Consider the following 24,455-nt stretch of genomic DNA (forward strand, 5'->3'; position numbering starts at 1 on the left):
TGTCTTTCTTACTCATACCAGGTTTATTTTTCTCTTCCCTGCATTTCTGATACAAGGGATGTAACCAAGGTCTCCACAGCAGTGAGTCGTCTATAGAAAAAAATAGTCATTAATCTCCCATGGCAAAACCATCCCTGGCCTACAAAGAACACCCACGCAGAACACAGCAGGGCAGGCAGGGACTGATACACATTCGCAGCCTTCTGCTCAGGTAAAAATGTATTAAAGCCTCCCAGTCATACAGAAATCAGCTACTCAAGAGAAATATTCTTGTTGCGCACACAGCCACCAGGGCGTTTACTAGACAATCATGTTTTATACACTAGCTACAAAACTGGATGTAGTGCAATATTTCCAGGTTTGGAGGGACCTAGCTAAATCTGCATTAAGATGTCTTCTAGAAATTGTACTCCTGAGGAATGAAGGAAAAAACGGGAGCAAAGATTTTATTTCACTGTGTTCAACAACTCACTTCATTGAACAATCATTGTGCTCTATTTAGACACTGCATTTCCCTAGAAGGAAAAGAGAGATCTTGTGTGATATTTTAAACTATGATTGGTACAAGTCAGTGCCTAAACCTCTCAACTACACAGTCACCAATGTGTTAATGCCGAAATGCTCTATGTAAAAAAAAAAAAATTACTATCATCTTTAATTTCTCTGGACTCACTTAGTCCACTACCTTGAATCCTCTGAATGCAGGCATTCCTGTCCTCACTAACACTTCCGATCACTCCTGTTTAATATTACTGAGTTGACATAGAAAAAGGATCCTGACGTTGCTTTCCAGATGCATTTCCAGGCATTGGTTCTAAAAAAAGGGTTACTTCTCTGAAAATCAGCTTAAGCAAGACAGAAGAGAAAGATGAAGCAAAGGCCATCTCTACACTCTTGGTTGAATGGTGCCAAGTATTTTCTGGTCTGTTTGAAATGTGCAACATATCGTGGTTAAAAGGGTCTTCCAAAGAGCCCAGGGAGCTTTCTCCGTGCAGAGACCTGTGCTATGCTGAGCAGGCCTGGGGATGCGAATCCCCGTGAGGTGGACCAAGGCAAGCCAGAGGATGAGGTAGGGTACGGCAGCCTCGCACCAGAGCAGCTGCTGTGAGCTGACTTGTGCAGCAAAGCTCTGAGCCGATCTGCCATACAGTGCAGAGGGGCCAGAGCACAGGGCGAGGGTCGCCAGTGGCACAGGAAGGTAAGGAGGGGAAAGGAAGTCCAGGGGAGATACTAGCAGCCTCTGTGGGAGCTTGTTTTATTAGTGAGCAGCAACAGGGGAAGGGGAGAAGGTGACTGTTTTTTAACCCTGTCCCAAACAGGAGAACATACATGGCCTTTCTTTGTGCCAGAAACCCAGCAAGGACAGAGCAGCCCAGGAGACGGCAGTCTCTCCTCTCACCCAGCCTGGGCCGAGGCAGGACTTGCAGCAGCACGAGGGACCAAGGCTGGGAAGCTGCACAGACACTTTACAAGTCAGGCTCTGGACTTCATTAGAAATGGCAGGAAGGGTCCACACCTTCCCAACACTCACACTTGCACACCCCCTCCTCACATCCTCCCTTTCAGAACAACCTGAAAAAGCTGCCTGCTACAGGCAAACATCAACTGTTAAAAATAAGGCCAGAAAGAGGCAAAGCAACCAAAATAAATAGTTTGGCAAAAAAACAAACATGGCTGTTACGCAGAGGCCAAGTCCTGGTTCGAAACAGCACATCTCCCTAACAAAAGAGCCTGCAAACAAAGGGAAACTGCTATCCAAGTAAGAGGAATTTTGCCAGTGGAGGTTTCCAGAGGACTCTCAGCAGCTCACCACATTCCCCTTCCAGAGAGCGCAGGGGGCACCTGCCCCACTTGAGCACTGTGCTGGGGAGCGAGGGCTGCCCGAGCTGTGTGCCAGCTCCTATCCTCTGGAAACTAAATAAAATTAAACCTTTTCTGCTCCTGAGCAAATTCAGGCAACAACCACTTTCGTCCAAAGCACAGGCTCTGGCAAGAGCTTGGCAGAGGCACAGCTGGCTCAGCACGCTGACCCCCATGCCTGCTGCTTGAGCTCTTAACCTACAGCACTCTGAAGCCTTCCTGAGAATGGCAGGGTCCATCTGCTTCCATTTAACCTGCTGCTTCTCGAGTCTGGGCCAGTGGTTCATTCTCCGAGACAAACGCAAGGGCCTTGCACAGAGCAAGGGCATCAGGAAGCCCCCACGCAGTACCTGTCCTGAGTAAACGGTGCCCATTTGTGGCACTTCCAATGCTGCAGCCTCGTGCTCATCTCCTTGTGGGCTCTGTCACGTTTCTGCCTTTGTGCAGCTTCCCACAGACTGACTTCCACCCAGTAAGAAACTGGACCATCTCCTGGGAAAGGAAAGAGAAACACTCCCACAGCAGCAGCTGCCCAGACTGCACAGCCTGCTGGGGGGTATTACGGTCACTAATCTGACTGGCACTTTTAATGTTCCTTTTATGCTCCCCTGGGGTTTGCTTTTAAAGACGATTTACGTGGGTGTCAAGTGAAGTGTATTGGGTCAGGCCCATCACCTCCTTCATCCTGGAGAAGTGCCCAAGAAGAGCCAGCCCTGTCTAGCCCAGCAGCTCTTCCCTGTAAACCTCTATTACCAGCTGCATCTCTCCAGCCCTCGAGTGAGCAGCCAGCTCCCATGGAGCTGATCCACCCTCTGTGCATGAAGGCCTCCACCTCCAGCAGCAGTCAGCAGCTCTGAGAGCCTCCATTGCGGAGTCCAGGGCCATGGCAACTAGGACAGCTCGAAGCCAGTGTTCATGCTGATCGCGTAGCGCAGCTTCTCCCGCAGGATGCTCTTCTTGCTGTAGTTGGGAAGCTTGAGGAGGTTGAAACACGTAGAGGAGGTTGGGAGACGCCCACCTGGCTCTTTCTTGCGGATTGTGAAGAAGCCCCGTAGCACACTGCCCAGCGTGTCACCGGTGTCCTGGAACAGGGCAGAAATGCATCACCCTTGCACTTCTCTGCTGTGCTCCTTCCAAGCAGGGTGCCTATACACAGGGCAGAGGTGCTAACACAAAACCCATCTGCTGGGAACAGCGAGAGACAAACCTCAAAGCCCTGTCCCCCACAACAGCTAGAAAGGAGCTTCTCTTGTAACTGCAACTGCCATTGCACATGCAGGGTCCCTTCGCAGGGTGCACAGGGGAGCAGGATCACAGGCATGGGGCACAGGGGAGGAGAAAACACAACCCTGCAGACAGGCAAAAAGAGCCCAAGTGCTGCTGCGTGTGGGAGGAGGTAGGTGCAGCCATATGCATCCTATTAGTGTAAGGTTGTTTTCACCTTGCCCTGTAGAGCATATATTTTTATGCCTTAGAGTTTCCTGGTCAGACAGAGATGAGGAAGCTGGGTAGGGAAGGAGGCTGCCAGGAGCTTGGCAGGGAATGCATGAGACACGAGCAAGCAGGGTGCCTACCTGATCATCAGAGACTTCCACGCAGCGGATGGAAAAAGGAGGCTTGAGGTAGGCAAAGCCCAAAAGTGGAGGCCTGGAGCAGCTGGTAACAAACTGAAAAAGTGACAGACAGTGAAAGACAGCAGCAGCGAGAGCAGCCTGGCTATAACAGACATGCAGCTAATGCAGTCACAGCAGACAGCTGCTTGGACTGGCATTTGAGCACCCCCCAGTACAACACTGCTGAGCTTTAGTGCACAGCTCTGCTAGCCTTTGAAAGCAGGACTATTCACGGTGACACAAGAGCATTTATAGGAACCCTGCTCCCACGGCTGCCCCTCTGCAGGGGAGCAGGATGTTGATTTTAAGGCGTCAAGCATTCTGACACTCCTTCTATTAGTGCAGAAAGCACGCAGCTAACAGGAGTAGAACAGCACTGGCCCAACCACCCCAAATGGCAGGTTGGGCTGAAACGACTGCATTTACCTTCAGAAACATGGCTCTCTCCTCAGGGCTGAAGTCATTGGCTAGGATGTCCCACAGCCAGATAATGACCCGGTGGCTCCCATGGAAGCCCCCATAGTACACCGTGTGTTTTCTGCGGAGAGAAAGATTGCAATAGGCTTGTGTCCCACTGCAGGAGGGTCACAGCTGCCAGCTGACAAGCGCTGGAAGGATCAATACCTGCCACAAGTCAGGGTTCACTCTGCCAGTACTGAGCCCTCACCAATGCCTACTGGGTACTGGATCAGAGAAAAGGGAAGGGCAGAGAGAAATTCTGCTCAGGAGCCAGTGGAAGAAAGGATCCTTCCCGTTCATTAGTACTTTGTCCAAATTAGCTTTAAGGAACATGTTCTTCAGCTCCATTCGTTCTGTCTGCTCCTCAGATTTCAATTCAGAGAAGCAGAAAGTTGTGAGAGTCAGTCCCCTGGAAACCTCCAAATAGCTATATAATGAAAAGGCTTGGTTTGCTGAGTGAGAAGACCAGCAGACCAAGTTGCTCACTTACTTTAAGTCCTCGAGGTCAATCTCAGCATTGTCACCAGAGATCAGCCGCTGCAACTCTGGTGCAGAAAACATACGAATCCATTCAGGCTTAATGATCGACCTGAATCCACTGATGAGCGCTGCTGTCTGGCTCTTGATTTGTGTGTGCATCCGGAAGTGAGCCATGAGATGGATGTAGCTGATCCTGTGTGTGACAGGGAAGGTGGCGGTGAGGGAGCGGGAGCAGCAAGGGACAACCACCTCGCCAGTGCAGGAACAAGGTTGCTGACCTGCCTCTCCAGCCCAAAAGGGACTAGCACTGCCTGGAGATGCATTATACTTTCCCCTCCAGGGCCCTGCTCTTCATTTAAGCAGAAAGAGCTGTTTTTCTGCCCAGACTTTGCCCCCCGCCTCTGGGACTGTCTGCTCATTTCTTAGAGCTTCTTCCCAACCCAAGGACTAGCTGGCTCTAATAATCACTTGATCAACCTTGGCTGGACAGCAGGTCCCAGAGGGGAGCATACATTCAACTCCTCTTTAAAGTACCAGATCCCCAGTCACAAGCACTCCTCTAGGTTTGAGAAACAACTGTCTGGGCTCTGATGCTGCCTGCACCAAAACCCATGGCTGGACAATCAACACACCAAAAAACACTTAGGAGATTTCCACCTTCATCCCAGGAGTATGGAAGAGGTGCACTGTTTATTAGAGGGAGGCACCATCAGGCTTCCTCTTCTCACCAACAGTCAAAACAACTGAGCTTGCTGATTCTTCTTCATCAGCTCCTAGGCAGACACCACCACAATCACATTGACTGGGTTTTCAGCTAGGTAAGCTCACTCCACTATTAACAGACAGAACTGTTTCTAGATTGCTTCCACTTATAACTCTTCTCCTGCTCCCTCCCAACTACCAATTTGTGTGCACATCTGTACAAAAGCTTCAAAGTTTCTGCTGTAAGCAAGTAGAGTAACATACAGGACTTTCAACTTCCTCCCTGAGCTGACTTCTGGCAAGCCACAGAAAGATCCTTTCAAATGCAAACTCCCTGGTCAGAGCTCAAGAAGGGAAAAGACTGGGAACATCAGATTGCAAAGCACACTAACAAAGACAAATCCTCAGGTAGGATCCAGCTTTCACTTGCCATTAAAGAGAACAACCCCTAGATTACCAGTTCAAACACACATCTGCTTAATAGATATTTTATCCTGCTTTTATGATCACTGAAGGGTATAGAGAGGAAAAAAAAATGAAGGGAACAAAAAGGTGGGTTTGGTTTTCAGGCTGTAGAGTTGACATTTACGATAACTATCTAAAAGCCGGTTATCTGTGAAAATAGCTACAGGGCTCGGTGTCTCCTCTGATTTCCTGTGTCTAAAGTACGACTGTCGACTACATTTGAATTCACCACTGTCTCTTCTGAAGAACAGTGCTTTATACAACTGCCACATGTTATCATTCTGAGAAGATCTGTCTGCTCCAAGGTGTCTTTGAGCATCTGTGCCCTCTATGTTCACGACTGTGTGCCTGAATTGCTTTGAATCCATCTGTCTGTATCTATCACCATCATTAAATCCTGCAGAATCTCACAGACTGTGTGCCTTTGACCTCAGAAGCGCTGTTTCAAGAAGTAAATTGTCAATTTTTATTTTGCAAATCGAATATAATACAATTTCTGCCGATGAACTGTAACCAGTAAATTCTATTAAGATATTTATGTGCTCCTTCTACTCCAATCTATCTCAATTCATTCCAGATGCAAGCCCAAGGAACTAGAATAAAGTATTTTGCAGTGGTGACCTTAAAAATCTAATTGCTGTACTTACTTATTTTCATTGGTAACAGGAATGGTCTTTCCTCCAGGAACAAGTTCATGGCAAACAAGCTGAGGGAAGAAATGATTGTATTGCTAATTACTGCCTGGAACCACAATGGAAAGAAATGCCATGCCAAGCTGTTACCTCCCCATAAAACATTTATTTTTACAATAAAACAGTAGGATTTAAAATTTAAGTAATAATCCTGCTTCTGCCTTGAACCAGTTTCACTTAACTATTACCATAGTAATTGAACAGTAGGGAACTCCAACTCTCCCACCAGTGGAGCCAGCCCTTCTTTGAGGAAGCCTCCTCTCTAGTCTGATCCATCACTGCTGAACCGCACACAAATCAATTCAAAGAGCCCTGGGGGACTGTCACAATCCCAGAATCCAGAGGAAGAACAAGCTCAGAGCCTTCACATAGCTCAGTCTAACAGCACAAAACTGCAATCCAAAACTGCCTGCTCCACAGGTCTCATCTGGGGCCACCTGAATGACAGAGCTCCCTGGAGTTCACTGTCCCTCAAGCTGGGCACTCAAGGGATGAAGTGGAGAGCGCTCAGAAAGTGAGACAGCTGGGAAGTACCTCCTCCCTGCCCCGCCAGGGCCTGGTGCGCAGCTGACAGCACTGCTCAGAGACAGCAGCAGGGACCCTCTGGGTGCTTGCTACAGCAACAGTCATGACTCATCTTTGCACCAACACTAAGAGGCAGAAAGTCATTATTCACATATTACAGTGGCCCTGTGCTTCAGTTCCAGGTGACTTCCAAGGTCAGAAGGGAGCCCAGCACAGGGAATGAGCTCAGCTCCCCCGCGCCCAACGCAGAGCCGTACCTAGCAGGGATGCACAAGTTCATTCAGGAACCGCACGGTTACCCCACCTGGCTGCTTCAGCATGGCCAAAGCACAAGGCAAACAGGAGTCTCCTGGTTTATTTTGAAGTTTTGAGTGCTGCAGTCTTTCATGTCTTACAGCTGGCCTCTCTTATACTGTTTCCTACCTTAAAAATAAAGGTGGAAAAAACCTCAAAGCTGAAACCTCAGGAATCCTGAGGCAGCAGCAAGGTGCTCAGCCCACTGTGCAGTGGGCGCAACCTCTCACCTGTGCAGAGCAGGGCTGTATCATTACTTAGCCATCTTCCCATTCACCCTCACGGCTTTGCAGGTGCATTTACACTGCTATTACGGCTCTCATATATGCAAGCTAGGTCCAAACCAGCCAGCTTAGAAATAAGAAACTGCAGCACGCAAAGCTCTCAAGGACAAGCTGCCCCAGATAAACACTCCATGACTTAGCGGTCTCTGAGCTCTGTGCCACCAGATCTACACTGCTAACAGTGCTCAGGCTTAGCGCTAGCTGGGGTCTCCCCACAGAATTTGCGGCACCAACAGCACACACAGACAGCAAAGGCATTTTTATCTTATCTGTCCGTATTTTCCAGCTATGCACACACAGCATCACAGAACCCAATGCACAAATGAAACCAAGAACAAATGCAACCCTTATGAAGTCCCTTCATAAGGGACTGACAAACAGCCTCTTCTTCTCAAGGCAAGAGACCCCCTGACACACTTCAATTTTCTCTGACAGAAATGGCTATGTTTAAAGAAAAGGAATTCCTCCCTACTCACACAGATTCTTCTTTTTAAAAGAGGGGAAAACCAGTTATGCAGGGAAAGCAAAACACAATGTTTTTCAACTAGAAAATAAAAAATCCTGGCGCTAGAAAAGCCAAGGGTCAGAAGGCAACCTTTTTGTGGAAAAAGCTGTTCTCTGCCCACACCTAAATATTGAACGAAGCCGCAGAATCCTATGGCTGAGTTCAGAGAACCTCTGAAGCTCAGCCAGCCCTTCAGACGACGCAATTTTTGTAAGAGGAGAGCAGAGCTAAGCCCTACCCACAATCAAACACAAGGTCATTTACTAGTCAGTCCCCTCAGGATTCTTGTTCAGATGGGCCACACAGAGCATCCACCTGACATATCCAGAAACATAAGTACCAAAGTAAAAAGCACTCTGTGTAGCATGAGCTTGGACAGACTGCCTGACTTTTAGATGCTCAAGACCAGCTTTCATAAAGCTCAGCAGAGAACAATAAATGCTTCTGCTGGCAAGTCAGAGCAGAGAAATATACCTGCAGTCTAAGGACACTAATAAAAGCTAGGACACCTCTGCTCAGGAGTCAAACCTAGTTGTGCTGCCAACTGTTTATATTCACAATCTGCCACTTCTGGCACCACAGGCTTTCCCACAGCAGTGGGCAACGATCCTCAGGATCCCTCTTAGTGCTTCAAAGGCTCTTCCTGGTAGCATCAGCCAGACAAGAGAGGGAGACACTCCTGTGCGGAGCAGCTACGATCTAACCAGGAGAAACAGGGACTGCCTGAACCAGGGCTGTGGACTTGTGACTATCAGTGCCCAGAACTGTTTGTCACCACCTAGCATGAGGAGGGTGTTTGGAACAAAGCAGAAATAAGGTCCAACACAGTCATTGAATAAAAGCCTACCTGACCCATCACATCTTCATCATAGGACAGCGTTAAGCCCAAGTCACTGATATCACCATCATAACGCTAGAGGAACAACAGAAAAAGGGAAAGAAGGTCAGTGTTTAGCAGCAGGAACAGCAGCTCTGCATTTCTGTATTACTCTTCCACTAAGTGATCCCCAGCAGGCACGAGGCACCAAAGCATAACAAATACATGAGTCGCTCTAGGTTATGGGGAGACTGCACAAGAGCTGAAGCTAAAACTTTGGATTTCTCGATTGCCAGTTCCAGGTTTACACCTTCAGACTCCTTTCTCATCCCTACTTGCCCCAGTAAAAATGCAGGACAGCTACCTGCCTCAGAATCACCCATTACTTCCAGGGTGTTTTTAAAGATGATCAGTACCCCAAAGGCATTTGCAATTCTGGTATTTCTAGCAGCAGCCAGTGATAAGGGAGTTGAACAACAGGAAAAGTAATGCTCTAACCTTAATTGAAGTAAGATTTTTATAGAACTCAGAGTCCAAGGAGGGAAGTTCATCTACGGAGCTGTAGAAGACACTGTGGTGGTGCCCAAGTAGCTGACTCAAAAAGAACGAAGCAAATGGTACATCCACAACTATTCCCTATAGACAACAAGAATGCATAGGTAAGGTCCCGCCGCATACTTGTTATGTGCAACATGTTTGGTTACCTATGAGGCCTGCAGGCAGATCACGTGTTGTGGAACAAGTGCAAAGATGCAAGACACTGCAATCAGCTAAGAAAACCAATCCTCTTAAAATCCATTAATTAATGGAGCAGGTACAAAAAGGCAACAGGGGAACTCCACGTTTCCTTTAAAAGAACTACCTTACAGGGAGAGGGTAATTCTGTCATCCCATCCTCCTTGTAGCCACATGTCCCTTTAAGTAAGGTATCAACAAATGGATGCTTGTAAGGTGTAACACCAAAATAACAGACTATTCCAAGCTAGTGTCCCCAGCACCAAGAAGAATAATCAAGGTACGTCCTAGGTTTTACCTCCAAAATTATTTTTAATACATGCCTGAAGAAGTGCCAGAGTGCTCCACCATCAGTATCTTTTTATCCAAGTCATTTTTTCAAACTCACCTCTTCAGTAACACCTCCCCAAGCATGTGACAGATGCTCTCAAAGGCAAGGGGCACCATCACAGAACTGCTTCTGAACAGTGCTATACCAACAGCGACAATATCCTAATATAGTACTTTTGGCTCACCTCATATACAGCCTTCCCAAGCATCTTCCCCACAAACTCAAAGAGCTGTAGGTAGTTCTCATGAATGTAGGATGTTGGGGATGGATACAGCCTCTCATCACCACTGGTTGTCTGCATACAGAGATAACAGTACAGTGAGCCAGTCTGTTTCTCTCTGCAATGGGTCATCACGGTCAGCATCTGCAGCCCTGCGTCATACCTTGAACAAGTTGAGTGCGGGGTCAAACACCTTCTTTATTATCTCTTCCAGAAACTCTTTGAAGACACCATCTTGATCAATACCAGCCTCATCGACACCCAGATCATTCACAAACTTCACTCTGATCACTCCCTTCATGGCATTCTGGGAAAGCTGCCGTAGCTGTTCATATCCATCCTACACAGACCAGAAGAGCCAGAGGACAGTCATACAGGGAGACATCTGAAACACCCACGCAGACATGCAGCAGAGACAGGAGACAGATACACCACAGAAATCTGCATTTGTCATTGAATTTTGTGTCCAAAAAGACTGGCATTTTTCCTAGTCAAAACTCCAGGTTTGTAGCAGTCTGAACTGAGCTAAGGTCCAGCATTTTCCTGTAACATCACTTCATAAAAAAAGCAGACAGAACTGGTACTGGGTCCCTCAGCATCCACAGAGAGGATAACATATTCACAGCCCATTCTTGTCGGGTCAAGTTACTGGCTTGTTGGTTGGCTTCTGCAAACCAAGTCACTCACCTCCAGCATACGTGAGCGACGGATAGTGATGTGTGTGACATGAGGTGATGCAGAGCTGGTTTCAACCAGCCCAAGCTTCTCTTTCTCCTTTGTAACCATATTTCGGAAAAGCAGCACCCTCTTAAAAAGAAAACAAATGTAAGTCTTGATCCACAAGGACCCTTATCCTCCAGTACAGCAGGGCTTTCAGATGCTCCTGATGCCTGCCCAGAACTAGCTCTTGGTTGTCCTGTTCCCAGCTAGGCCCAATGATGCCACTGTCATCTCCTCAGTAGAAATAGTGGGATCTGCCTCCTTGTTCCCCAGTGGGGCAGAGAAATCCTTGAAGCTCTGCTTTGGGAGGGACAGGGTACTGACAATACTGAAAATAAAAGTGCCTTTCCTATCACCACATAAAAATCTGTCATCTCTGCAGATTTGCTGCCTGCAAAAGGACACTCTGCTTTCTGCATAAAGACTTTATCCAAAGCCACATCATGCACTGCTGGATGACTCTATGCAGCTGCCCACACAAATAAGCTCTCTCTCAATAAGAGAAATCAAGACAGTTTAGAGGAAATATATTGGGGAGTTTGGGTGGGGAAGGAGAAGACTTTGTTTAACTGGCATTTCAATCACAAGCTCCATGTCAGAAAATGCTCACGACACATGTCCCTTCCATCCCAGCCCACCTAGGTCACTGGCTTTTCAGCCTCCATCGTCTGCCCCGTCCCACTCACGTTCTTGTGGGGAATGACGTGCGGGATGTACTGCAGGAGCAGCTGGGCTCGTTTCTTGTCCTTGTCCAGCTCCTGGAAGAGCACGCTGGGTTTGAGGTCCCTTACAAAGAAAGGCACAGATTCAGAGATCCCTGAGAAATGCCCAGGTGTGGTAAATAGCTGGGGGTAGGAGAGAGAGGAAACCTGTAATGATTTCAAAGATGACTTAAATGCTCAGGTGTACACATCTAAGAAGGCCAGAGACACTCAAGCTGTTAGGTGCTGAGTCAGTTTTCAAAGCATCACCCTCCATGAGCAGCAGCTAATCCTTACACCACAGAAGAGAAGCACAATAAGAGGGGCATCCTTAAATGCAAACATAGGGAGCAGTTCTGACCTTGATCTCACAGGCAGAATGAGAGGCACCTAAGTTAAAGTAAGGGATCCCAAACCAGCTGCCCACAGGGAAGCTGGTGCACTGGGACAAGCACACAGCTGCACACAATCCTTGCCTTGAGCTGAACACTTACTTGCGTAACCAGTGATCCTCAGGAGCAAAACGCCTGCGGCAGTCCCTTTCATACAAGACCATGAGCCAGCCATGGACAGAATGAAACAGCTCCAGGGTCTCCCCTCTGGCGTTCTCTGAACAAAAGGAACAAAGCAGCAATGTCCAGGCACCCTAGGTAACAGGAGTGTCCAAGAGCAACATGTTGATCATCTGCCCCACACTAATAGGACAGGCATATTTCTCCTAACCTCCACCGCCTTTGGAGGGAAGGAGAGATTTTGTGCCCCCCAGAAGACAGACAGTCTTTTCTTTGGCCAAAGTGAAAAAACTCTTAGCCACATCAAAGCCATCTCAGCCAGCTCCGACTGATCCATCACAACAGAAATGGACTGTCTCATCTAATTGCCAGAACTGAGCTGTACCCAAATGATACCAGCATACAGATCAACACTAGATATCTACAGAGACCCTAACAAGCCTGCTCTGCTTTGTCAAAGCACTCTATTACATTCTTGTCCAATACATGGCCTAGTCATGCTAAACTCAGTCTCTGGCAAAAACCAACATGCCTGTCACGTCTGTTACACAAATTCTTATTGGAAATAGAAAAGTGCACTGTATTTGGTGCCAAGCACAATAGTGGCATCTGGACACCAAAAGGCTGGGACATATTCTCATGCCACACAATGTAGTGTGGTTTTTTTGTGCAAAGTAATGATTAGCAGAAGCTTCAAATTCCAAAATTAATGCCCTTTTGTTGTTCTAACAGTAACCTCAACTCAAGCTACTAAAAGCACTTACCTACAATTCCATCCCAGATCATCTTAAATACAAAGGAATTCAGAAAAGACGAGATGGTAACAAGCTCTTCCAGTTTGAATGAAATCTGCTCTTCATAGACTTCTATGTCATCAAGAATCCTATCAGAGAAAACAAATGCAAATGCACAAGTGTGAATTTAATTCCCTTTTGAAATTTTCATAAAGGCACATTATCCTTTAGCAGCAGCTCTTATTTCTATGACAACTGACACCCACGAGGATCTAAAGTCATAAACAACTAAATCTTATTTATTGATCGATATCTGATCCTAACAGAAGACAGTATGAAAGGTCCAAGATACAAGCAGAGCCAGTATTTCATAGTTAAAAGGACCTATGTGCTCATCCCCAAGAAAACTTCTTCATCATTTAAGCTAAGAAAACTGTCTCTACTGACCAGCAAAGGCAATCTTCCACCCCTCTCCCATCCTTTGTGTTGTGTAAGTCTATGAGTGAGACAGCAACAGAGTTGTAAACAGAAGCACATAAGCTGGGGACCTTTCTTGCAGCAGTATTATAACATTGTTCTTCAAAGCTTATCTGGAGTTACAGAAGTGTTTGCTTTGGACTGACACAATTGTTGCCCATAAGCAGTAGAAGAAATGTTTCTTCCCCCTCCCTAGCCAGTACTGTAATATTTTGTTACCAGTTCAGCCAGCTGTACATTCCTGAAGCAGCACATGGCTGAGAGGGAATGTCCTTTTGAAGTCCTTTATTTCTCAGGACTCTACCTGAAAAGCTTGCTGCTTTACTCTGCCTAGTTATCCTTATGCAAAGGCAGCAATACCTTAACTATTCCTCTTGAAACTTAAGGAACACAACAGCTTCACATTTCAAATCTAGAGAGCAACCTCTGCTTGCTACCTACGTGATAAGGTGGCGGGAGCAGTCACAGAAGAGCATCAACATGGCAAGCAGCCTCTTGGATTCCTCCGTATCATTATTCAAGCACTCCAAGAAAAGTTTTAACCCGCCTTGTGGTCCCAGCTCACAGATAAAAGCCCATAATTTGGGCAACAGATCATCCAGGTAAGTGAGGCCTAGCAATGGAAAAATATAAAGCACACTCAGTAAAGCTTGTTCTGCCTGCATGTTCACGCAGGCTCAAAGAGACGAACGTGACTTGGAGCTGAAAGATCCTTCTGCAAAGCAGCACTTACTTGAAGGGAACATAAGCATCACATTTGGCTCCCAAGCCCGTCTGCATTAACAGGAGATGTACAATCACCAGGAAAGCAGAAAAAACACCTTTAACGAGGCATTAATTGTTTGCACATCTGAAGCCATTTCCTACTAATTATTTTGCAACTTTGAAAAGGATTAATTCCTGTGATCCAATCACCATTACAGCCATCTTAGAGATGAGAACACAAAGAACGGGGTGGTACCTGTGGTCACCACTATAGCCACAAACAAAGCATCCAACGCTCTGGACTCATTCCTCTGCTCTAGCCACTAAACCAAAACAGTGCTTATCTCCTCCTCCATCCATTCCTAAGACAGGTAATTTGTTCTTAAGATGTATGAAAGCATTCGGTGTTTACACCACATAAAGATTAATATTGCTAGTCTTCTCAAAAACACTGACTCAGTCTTAAGCTCGATACAGAGTAAGCAAGGTTTCATTATAGGAAAACTTGCTTCAATTTGTATTCTGGAGAGTTAATGCTTGATAAAGAAGTGATGAATGTTATTGATCAGATGTATGATTCAGGATGGAACAAGCCTTCCACCCAGCCAGTCAATAAACTGTTGTCAGTAATAAAACTACCAACAAATCAACAGAATTTAATAAGAAAAATCTATTATTTCTCCACATTTTAAATGATTTAAAAAACACAGATGTGCCCTGACCTGTGAGTATCTGCAGACGGATCTGCGTTAGTGTTGTGAGAGTGGTTTGGTACAGGACACAGATACTGCACACCTTCTGCACTTCTGCTGAATCCACTCGCTTGCCCCCAACAGGCTTGAGAATGTTGCGGACAGATGCAGACTTCTGGAAAGCTCTCTTGAAAAGATCTGGTGACAGAGAAGCACATGAGACGTTGTCTCAGGAGACAGAAGTGCTATTCCAAACCATTTCTTATTCTCAGCCACTTGGCAGCCATGTGATAAAGAGGATTTTAAACTGGCTAAGTCACTCCACAAACAGTAGGTTTCGGTGGACTTTTCTGGCAGAACACTGGACAGCTGCTAGCAATGCAGAAGAGTATTTCAGTGGGGACATTACTCTAGAGTTTAAAACCTTACCAGAACTGCAGTAACGAATGACCACAGGATCTAGTGCTATGGGCAGCAGCTAGAAAATAGCTAGATTACAGCTGCCTGATTCCAAATACTCTTCTCCAGAATCACCATGCATCACAGGTCCATGAGCCAGCTTCACCTTGCTTTTCACCTGAGAAGCTGGCCTTCCATCTTGCCTTGGGAATTACTAAGTTATGCAGTAAGCACTTCAGCTACTTGAGAAACAACGAAAAAAACTGCTAAAATAAGCAAATATTTTCACAGCACCAAAGTAAGAGACTTGCCCCAGGTCACAGCGGCATTCTGAGCAGGAATTACAAATAGGAGAGACCATATCCCCACCTAAGCAGCAGCAGCTGCTGCAAGTAATTACTCAAAGCTTTTAGCATAAGTGGAAAAGTCAAAGCCCTGTGAGAGAAAGACACATGTACACACACACACAAAAAAAGCAACCCTCCAGAACTGACTCTTCATAGGAAGGCTGTTCTGAGGGGAAACTGGCTGTGTTGGCAGCTGAGCTATTTCCTGATTCTCCAACAATTTCTTGCTGAGCACATCACTGAAGAGGATGCGGATCATATGGACTCCCCAGAGATGCTGCAGTTGCTTTGTCAGCAGAGGCATGGACTCATTCAATCTGAAAGACAAGTCAGAGAGACATGTTAGAAGGCAGGCTGGAATAAAACACCAGACAGCGATACTTCGATACATTTCGCTCAGTCAAAATGGAGTATGCACCCACCCTACAGATGGTCCTCAAAGGAAGAGCTGATATACAGGTCCTGTGTCAAGTGTACCAGTATGGCCACTGTTTATCAGTCTAACTATACTAAATTAATTTCCTCATGTAACAGTCTGTGTGCGAATGCAGCAGTTTATATTGTGCAGATATAACCTGAAATATCTGAGAAGTTATTCTGAATAGGGTCACACTGTTCATCTCAAAACATAAAACACATTGGAGCATTAAAAAAAAAAAAAAAAAAAAAGGAAAAAATAAAAAGAGAGGCTTCATCACCTATCACCATAAGGTTCTCCTCACTTACCCATAATCCACAGTCTGTGAAAACCAGCCCAGAACAGGATGCCAGTGGGTGAGGTTGGATTTCTTTTGTGAAACGTACTTCTGGCAGTAGGAAAGCATGTGAATGAGCACACCCACAAAATGAGCTGTCTCCTCCTCAAGAACCTTATCATTCAAGGAGCCCAAGTACACAAGATTACCTGGCGGAATGACCAGCACAGCAAGACTTAAAAGAGGAACAGATGCTGTGGGACAGTGGTTACCAGACATAACAGACAAAATGAATTTACACCCCTTTTCAAGTCCAGGAGAGGACTTCTGTGAAGAATGACTATGAGAGGCTACCCTGCAGCAAGCCATTTCCAGCACACATCAACCACTAAGGTGGCATGTCACTTTGGCCACCTTCTCATCTGTATCCCACCAACACCTTCTACAAAGTACTATAAGCTACAGACAATCCATGGTTATTCCTGAGTTCCAACTATTCCTCTTATTACTTTTACAGAAATATGAACTTAAATATTTCAGTAGCACATCCATTTAGGGAAGTTAGATTCAAGTCTGGTTCACTCCAAGACTTTCTCAGAGTCCAAGTGAAAAGCTAGTGGAGATAATACTTCACAGTTTAGGTATGATGACACGTATACAAGAAGTCTCTGACTCTTCCTCCATTTGCAAGGGCCTTAAACCATGTTTGCAATATCCCCAAATAAATCTCAATTATTATTTAGAAATCATCTAAATAAGGATAAAAAACAATGAGTTGGACGCAGCTCTGACCAATGGAGAATGAAGATTTGACTCAAGACTCTCTTCCAAGCACAGTAAAAAAAAAAGTGTTACAGGTGCTTACCCAACAAACAGAGAGTGTGACTTCCTTCCAGGCACACGCAGACATCTCGGCATTGTGCTTCACGACTTAAAAACAGGATGAACTTGCGGAAAAGATCATGAGATTCTATCACTGCCAGACGCTGAAAGACAGAATTTAACTGCCAGTGAGGCTGAGAAGTGCCACACAGAACAACCACCCCTGATCTGCCATCAGCAATTCGGATTGTCTTTTCTTTCCAAACAAAGCAGCAAGTTGAGACTGTTGCACTGAAAACAGCAAGTGTTTGACATGAAGCTGGTCTAGGCAATAAAAAACCTTGCAGGTGAATAGGCCACGTTCTAGTTGTAGACAGACCTTCGCAACTGTCTGTCTGCAAGAAAACAGAATGCCCATTTGGCACAAAACTTGCCTGTCTGCACCAAGCTACACAGAGGAGCAGTCAAATTAAATTAGATCAGTGGACAGCATACTAGTTACCATCACAGATCCTTTGCCATGGAACAGACTGATTTTTGCTATGGCTCTGTCTACGGTTACAGAAATGGAAGAATAAGGACATGCAAAAATTCAAGCTGTCACATACACCTTTATTTTATTTATTTATTTATTTTAGGGCAGTTCAGCCCATCATCCCACTGGTGTTAGTAACTTCTGTGGTATTAGAAACCCAGAGTATCTGGAGGGTGTAAGGATCAAGCGCTTCCACAACAGCAAGTTGAAACTGGCGAAGAGAGAAATGCCAATGCTCTGTTTCAAGAGCTGATAAAACGGAATAACAAGTGGCCTTATGTGGTATTCAGCGGATTTTTGATACTATTACATCACTCACTTACCTCAGGTGTCAGAGTAGCAAGATGAGTCATTATAGCAGGCACAGACATGATATGGATCAGAAGCGACCTCAACAGATTGTCTGAAAACTGCGCAGCAACCACAGGGCTACAGAGAGAAAAATACTTCAGTGCAAGTAACCTGACCTAGCAAAGTAAGACACAGTCTTTAACCAAGCCGTTCAGAACTGGTTGCTGACTCTACCCTCTTCAAGAAGGATCACTGGAAAAAGAACATTCACCTACACTTTTGTTATTATAGCAAGTTCACAAAGTAGCTCATGACTCAAAGGAATATAAGCCAAACAGTTCACAGCATCATGTATTTTTACACAGCACATCCATACCACCCAGAGCGCTAGAAGTGTTATGTGGTTCATCTAAGTTCCCCTTCTCTCCTCACTACCATGAAGTCAATAATTAAACAGTTGTTTTCCTTAGGAAGAAGTTAAGTGACATATTCAAGGATATCCACTGCTACTCTACCGAACACCACAACCTCATCATCCCAGCAGTGACAGCTATAGAAGGGAAGTGGCACACAATTAACCACTGAAGTCTTAGAATAATGCTCGTTACTGGCTGCAGATTTCCGAAGTGAAGAGACATGAGGTCAGGGTAACAACATACTTTTCTTTTTTTAAAGAAAACAGACTGAATCATTAGAAAGACCTGCAACCAGCTCTTGTTTCAGGGACAAACTTTGCCCCTGCAAATTGAGTAACAGGTACATCTGCACCAGCAGTTCATCGTGAAGAGGCACAACCATACTTATCTCGAGAACTCCAACCCCTTCTGATGGTTTAACAGAAAGACATACAGAGCCTGTACTCTGAAATGGAATTGCACTCCAAAGTCTAGGCTCATACTAACACTAATTACTGACTTAAGAACATTCTGATTTGAAAAAGGATGACAGGAAAGTGAGCTATTTGCCTAAAGCAGCTTCTTTCATCAGGGAGATACTCTCAACGGCACAAAGACACTGGCAGAATGACAAGTCTTCAAAAAACACAATAAAGACAACTTTGGCTGCATATCATCCCAAGCAGCTCTAGCTGCCTTACCGCAATGCAAGAGAGAAGATGGCAGTTAAAGAGCCTTTGGACAAGGAAGGTCTGGATCTTGCCAAGCCATTAGTTAGCAAAATCTGGAATAAAAAAAAAACAAAAAACAACCAACAACAACCAAAAACCCAAAATTCCCCTGCAGTACTCAGAAAAAGATTACAATTAATCCTGAAAGACATTATGTTTGTTTTCAGAGCAGAGAAAAAGAACACCACCAAAGCAACCTAAAACTCAGTTACTACAAGTCGTTTGGCAGAACTAGAAGGGCTTCAGGTTAATAATGGCATAACAGAGAAACTGCGATCAAATCAGACACGCTACAGTACTTATTTCTCTAGGACCTGTACTCAGGGTTCCCAGGTCTTTTACAATTAACAGACAAGGCTCATAGCTGCCTGTTAATATCATTCTCATTTAAAAGATTAAGAAGAATTACATCAGTTCCTTTCCCGTACAGAACAGTAAACAAATCAAATACATACAAAATGGCAGCAGCAGTTTGAAAAAATATTTAAGAGTCCTTTCTGCCCATCTCATTAGGAGATGATTAAGCAATAGTGACAAAAAGGAGACAGTGTATTTGGTCTCAAGTACTCTGAAGAAAAATATGACCACACACAAATCACCAGTGCTCCACAACCAGCTTCTCCCTGACACACCACCAGAGAGATCGTAAAAGCTTCCTCAGAACAAGGACCACAGCACAGGACTGGGGCTTGTTTTGAATAAAGAGAAGACATAACTGTACGAGCCTGAGACTGACCTGCAGCACAGAATAAAATCCCTTCTGATTTAGATGTCCCATGATGTTTGCACAGATGTGGTTCATGGCAGGCCTCAGGGTTTCACCTTCCGGGTGAAAACACTGATGTTACTAAATCAGCATCACAGCTCCACTCTTTACTTCCTTACAAACTATAAAACAGTTTGTCAATTCATAAGCCCTTCTTGCACAAAGTCCTTGCCCTTATATGCAAAACCACCATTTCAGCAGCATTTCACATCAAGTCTTGTTTAAGGTATAAGAGTCGTATTTCCTCATGATACTTGTCTACCTTTTCTATGTGTATTTACTACAAAAACCCAGAGCTAAAACCACATTCTATTATCTTCTGAACACTCGTTGTGTGTGAGATTTTGGAGCACTATAAAAACTTTGTAACTGTTGCTGTTCTAAGGGAAATAGCCTATCTAATCTCAAGGGAATCCTTGCTGCTCATTCTATGCTTTGTGCAAGCACAGAAGCATAATGAACCTTTGTGATAAGCATGGGGAGAAGACAAGGTGCAGAAACAGCATTCAGTAGATTTTAATAGCAAATCCCAGATCAGTGGCTTAAAGTATTGAATTGGATGCACCAACCTTTTCCCCGAAGGATTTTCCATGTAGAAGTATCTGTGAAGGTGACAAGCATTGTGAGGTGCAAATTGACCAGTCTGGAGTCTTGTAAGATGTCAGGCTACAATAAAAAACACCAATGTTAATAGATCAAATTAGCTTTGTGCCAAACTACAGAACTGTTAAATGCAGGGAGACAAAGCACTAAGAGAACGTTTCTTACCTTAAGCTGCTTGAGAAATTCACAGCAAAACCACAAAATGTCTTTGATCTGTTTGATCCATAAGAGCGTAAGATCCTTGGAGAGTGCCAGTGACACATACCACACCTGAGAAAGGCAGGATACAAATGGGAGCAGTGATTAGTGTTTGTGCTACAGATTGGAAGAACATATTACCAGGAAGCTTTGTAACAAAATGACCTCCTCAGTGCCCTACTGAACCCAGCAGCGGAACCACGTTATTTCTCTCCCCAGAATTCACTGGTCAAAGCATACCACCCACCACAAAAAGAAATTGCCCCTTAACTCCTATAGCTGTATACAGAGTAAAAATACCAGAGGAATACTGCAGAACTTGTCCAAACTTTCACCATGGAATCTCAGCAGTGTTCAGGGGCTTTTGAAAGCTAAAAATTCAAATATCACCAACCTAAATCCCCACACATAGAATTAAAAAAACCAAACAACCCTCCCACCCCAAACTGAAAAAACATTCTGCTGACCTTAGGCTCATTCTCAACATCCATACTATTAAGAATACACCGGCACAGCTTTTCAAATCTCTGGGGGTGGAAAAAAAAGAAAAGGTGGCATTAGTTCTAACTACAGGAAGGGCTATTCTGGAAAAGCAGTAGGAACAGCTCAGCAGAGGGAGCAAGATAACTCCGTAACAAAACAAATGTTCCAAACATATTCCCTACAGACAGTGCCGATGGCTCCTTCCCCGAGAGCACATCTATACATCATGCTACAGCTATACAGAAGAGTTTCCTCCTTGAACACAGTGCTCATCAACAGGAGGAATTTCTCAGCCTTCCCTGCTAAATTGCCTCCCTCAACAGCACAGGCTGAAGCCAGGAAAAGCATCTTCTTGTTGGGGCTCAGCTAGAAGAGCTTAACGCTAACAAGTGCGGCAGTGTGTTCCAAACTCCCAACCACCACGGCTCTCAGCAGAACCTGGTGATCACATCCAGAACTGCTTAATTATTATTTCAGTCCAGCTGTATTTGTCACATGCTTGCAAGTTATAAAGCCATTCTAAGCTACAGAATTGGCTGCTGTGGTTATCCTAACTGAGAGTGGTGTCCAGAAATAGAGTGGAAACGAGCACAGCCTAGTCCTCGGCCCAGCAAGGGACTGACTTGCTGCTGGAAGGGGAAGAAGAGGAAGTAGAACAGACATATTTCAGCAATACACCCAATTACCATCATGCAGAACTTCAAATGGATGCCAAGCACTTAAAAAATTTGCATGAAATATTCACGGTTTTTTTGATGCTGTAAATACAGAAAATTGCATTTGCAGTACTTGTACTGTCATCAACAGAAGAGGAGTTCAATGGAACAGAGATTAAAAAAAAAAAAAAAAAAGTCACCCACTGCTGCTGCAATTTAAATACACCCTTCATTTTCCAATTGTTTTCCTTATAACTAGCCCTCACACTTTCCTGGGGCAAATATCATCATTTCATAGACACTACAGCAAAGGACTTCTCTCTGAAACCACAAATTCAGGGCATGGTCAGAAAAGCAGTTGCAATACAAACAGCCTGCACACTACGCTCTGCCAGGACAGCTCTTTGTGAGCTTGCCACAATGTACCTGCCTGGGGAACTGATGCAGCTGACAAAATCACAAGGCACTGCTCAGTTACTGAAGTTGGCATGGTCACCAGGACAAACATTCAGTAAACTATGCCCTGAATACGGAACTGCTACTAAAAAATTCAAGGGTTCTTCTATTTCATTCCTACAGGCAGATCTCTCCAAGAAGGACTAGGAGACAGAGATCACATTTCTGAAGCCAAAATGTATCGCAGGAACCTACATGCTCACTAGATAACTAATTAAATGTATTCAACATGTTAAAATACATCCTCGAAAGAAGAAAAGCATGTCAGAGTAGCAACCTTACCTCTTTGTCCTCTTTATGATTAAATACAAACAGCAGTTTCCTAGCAATTCTGAAGATAGAAAGAGCACTTCTTTTAGTTGAGCCAGATTCGTTTGCCCCAAAGAAATCATCCACTTCTCTCCTACCAAAGTGGGAAAAATGAGCATTGGTAGTTAAAAATCAAGCACACCTCTGCAGATAAGAGCAAAGCGCAGAAGGTAGAATTTCACCACCTTATCTCCCTCTGCAGCCGGCATTGACAGAGAAATCTCCTGATCAAAGCCTGGATCTGGACGGCAGCACGCTCCCTCTCCTTCAGCTCCCTCCGCTCCTCCCGAGCCTGGCGTGCTTTGTCAAGGAACTGGGCTTTGGAGGACTGGCTTGCACTGAACATTTTTATAACCTACCAAAATGTAAATTTAAGGAAACAAAGAATCATTGCAGCAGACACCTGGGGAACTGGAGCAGACCGGACAAAACGCACAGGCAAGGGTAATTCTTTACATTACTTCTGAACTGACTACCTGCATCCAACATTTTAATAGGGGAAGGAGAGTCCCCAACAGCATAGAAAGAAGTGTGTGCACAATACAGCCTAGGCGAAGCCAAAGTTACTTGTCAATGGGACTGCAATAAGAAAACACATTGATATCTGAATTATTCCAGCAAAGCCCACAACCTAATGCAGGCACATAGATTTTAAGAGCAAAAAACCAATAATCAGTGTGTTCCACTCCCTGTACTCCAACTCCCCTTTCCAGTCTTAGTTGTTTTCATTTTCTTGTTTACAGATAACATATAAGAACAATTCTATAGGCAAGGATACAAGAGAAGGGGCACAACAGACCTTTGAAAGTTAATTTATTGCCACTCAACAACACAAAATGCACAGAGTTAACAGCAGCATTATAAATACTTAACAACAAACTCACCTGAGGGCTTACTTCTTCAAGAGATGTGTATGATAATCATTTATGCACAAACATGATCCTCATCCACTGGCTTCAGGCAGCTCCTGCACAGATAAGCACGTTACCTGCAGATGATTTGGGGACTTACTCTTTACCTTTACAGTTTTGACCAGACTTACCTCCCACTGCACCCTCACAAAACACGGTCAGAAAAGCTTCAGGAGAGGAAAAGCAGCACTGCCACTTAGTTGTGATTGCTGGCACACGTAGCGCCTGACACTTCAGAGTGAGAAAAAGCAATCTGATGTGTGACAAAAGCAAAGGCCAGCCTCAACCCTGCCAGGGCCCTGGGCACCGGCGGGACCTGAGCAGCAGCCGCCCGGCAGTGAGCGCTTCCCACTTCCCCAGAATTGGGGCAGGACCCGCCCCGGGACTTGCCCAAGCCACCGTCTGCAGGCAGCGGACACCCCCACGCCCACCTCTTCACCACGAGGCCCCTCAGCCCCAAATGCCCGTCCCAGAGCTCTCGCAGCCCCGCAGCCCCCCCGGGCCCAAAGCGCCTGCCGCGCAGCCCACCCCGCTGGGCCCCAAGCACCTGTCCCCCAGCCGCCCCCCGCAGCCCCCCGGGCCCTCACCCTCGCCCGCCGTCCCCTGCGCCGCCGCCGGAGGCAGGGCAGCGCCGGGCCGAGCCGAGCGGCCCCGGGGCAGCTCCGTCGCCGCCGAGGCCGAGGCCCGCAGCCCCCTCGCCCGGCAGCCCCCGCCTCGTACCCCGTGTCAGCAGTTCGGGTCCGGCCGGCAACCCGCACGGCCGCTGCCGTTCCGCCCGCTCGCTCGCTCGCCCGCCGGCTCCGCTGGGCTCGGCGCAGAGAGGGCAGCCGGCCCTGGGTCTCGCTGCTGCCGGGTAGGTCGGGCCGAGCCGAGCCGAGCCCGGGAGGCGGGAGCGCAGCGCGGCACCGCCCTGGAAAGCCGAGCGGAACATCGGAAGGGTTTGGTAGCGCACCCGGGCCGTGGCGGAAGTGACGCCTGAGGGGCGGAAGTTCCCCCCGCCCCGGCGCTCCCGCTCGCTCGCTCCCCGGGGCTGCGCTGTGCCGTTCATGGTGAGGCGGCGCGGGGGGTCGGGCGGGCTGGGGGCTCTGGGCCGCGGGGGTGGCTGGTCGGCTGCGGTCGGAGTGCGCGGGTGGGGGTCCTTCCCCGGGGAGGGGGGCCTGGGGGGGGTGGGGTGAGGCGAGGCGGGATTTGGGGATCCGGCGCCCAGCGTGGGGTGCACGGGGAGCGGGGGCGGCGCGGGGTCTGGGTGGTTTCAGTCCCCAGGGGCGGGGGAGGTTGCGGGGTGTGCGGGTGGTCCAGCCCCCGAGGTTGGGGCGCTTAGAGAGCGGGGAGCAG

General features: G+C 46.3%; 2 protein-coding genes across 6 annotated transcripts in view; one reads left to right on the forward strand and one right to left on the reverse strand.

The window, feature by feature from the left end:
* Positions 1-24,068, reverse strand: UBE3B (ubiquitin protein ligase E3B). Of its 5 annotated transcripts, none has more exons than XM_072879865.1 (28): positions 23,841-24,068; positions 23,094-23,176; positions 22,395-22,564; positions 22,183-22,303; positions 20,773-20,832; positions 20,273-20,377; positions 20,074-20,170; positions 19,475-19,560; positions 18,709-18,791; positions 17,645-17,750; positions 16,830-16,950; positions 15,996-16,173; positions 15,417-15,586; positions 14,554-14,721; positions 13,568-13,739; positions 12,680-12,798; positions 11,898-12,012; positions 11,389-11,488; positions 10,670-10,789; positions 10,146-10,322; positions 9,947-10,057; positions 9,195-9,332; positions 8,727-8,792; positions 6,227-6,285; positions 4,423-4,605; positions 3,900-4,011; positions 3,435-3,527; positions 1-2,942 (listed from the first exon to the last, which is right to left on the reverse strand). In XM_072879865.1, the coding sequence occupies exons 3-28, from the start codon at positions 22,553-22,555 to the stop codon at positions 2,751-2,753; spliced, it is 3,213 nt and encodes a 1,070-aa protein (XP_072735966.1). In that variant the 5' UTR covers positions 22,556-22,564; positions 23,094-23,176; positions 23,841-24,068; the 3' UTR covers positions 1-2,750. The 5 variants fall into 5 exon arrangements, with proteins under 5 accessions (XP_072735966.1, XP_072735964.1, XP_072735965.1 ...); XM_072879863.1 differs by having other exon boundaries at positions 23,094-23,197; XM_072879864.1 differs by having other exon boundaries at positions 23,708-23,846.
* Positions 24,067-24,455, forward strand: part of KCTD10 (potassium channel tetramerization domain containing 10) — a 13,836-nt gene continuing 13,447 nt past the window's right edge. The window contains exon 1 of the mRNA XM_072879871.1: positions 24,067-24,169. Coding sequence (XP_072735972.1) covers positions 24,167-24,169 — 3 coding nt within the window. The 5' untranslated portion in view covers positions 24,067-24,166. The remainder of the gene's footprint in view (positions 24,170-24,455) is intronic.

The sequence above is a fragment of the Ciconia boyciana genome, chromosome 15, assembly GCF_034638445.1.
Source record: "Ciconia boyciana chromosome 15, ASM3463844v1, whole genome shotgun sequence".
Taxonomy (NCBI): domain Eukaryota; kingdom Metazoa; phylum Chordata; class Aves; order Ciconiiformes; family Ciconiidae; genus Ciconia; species Ciconia boyciana.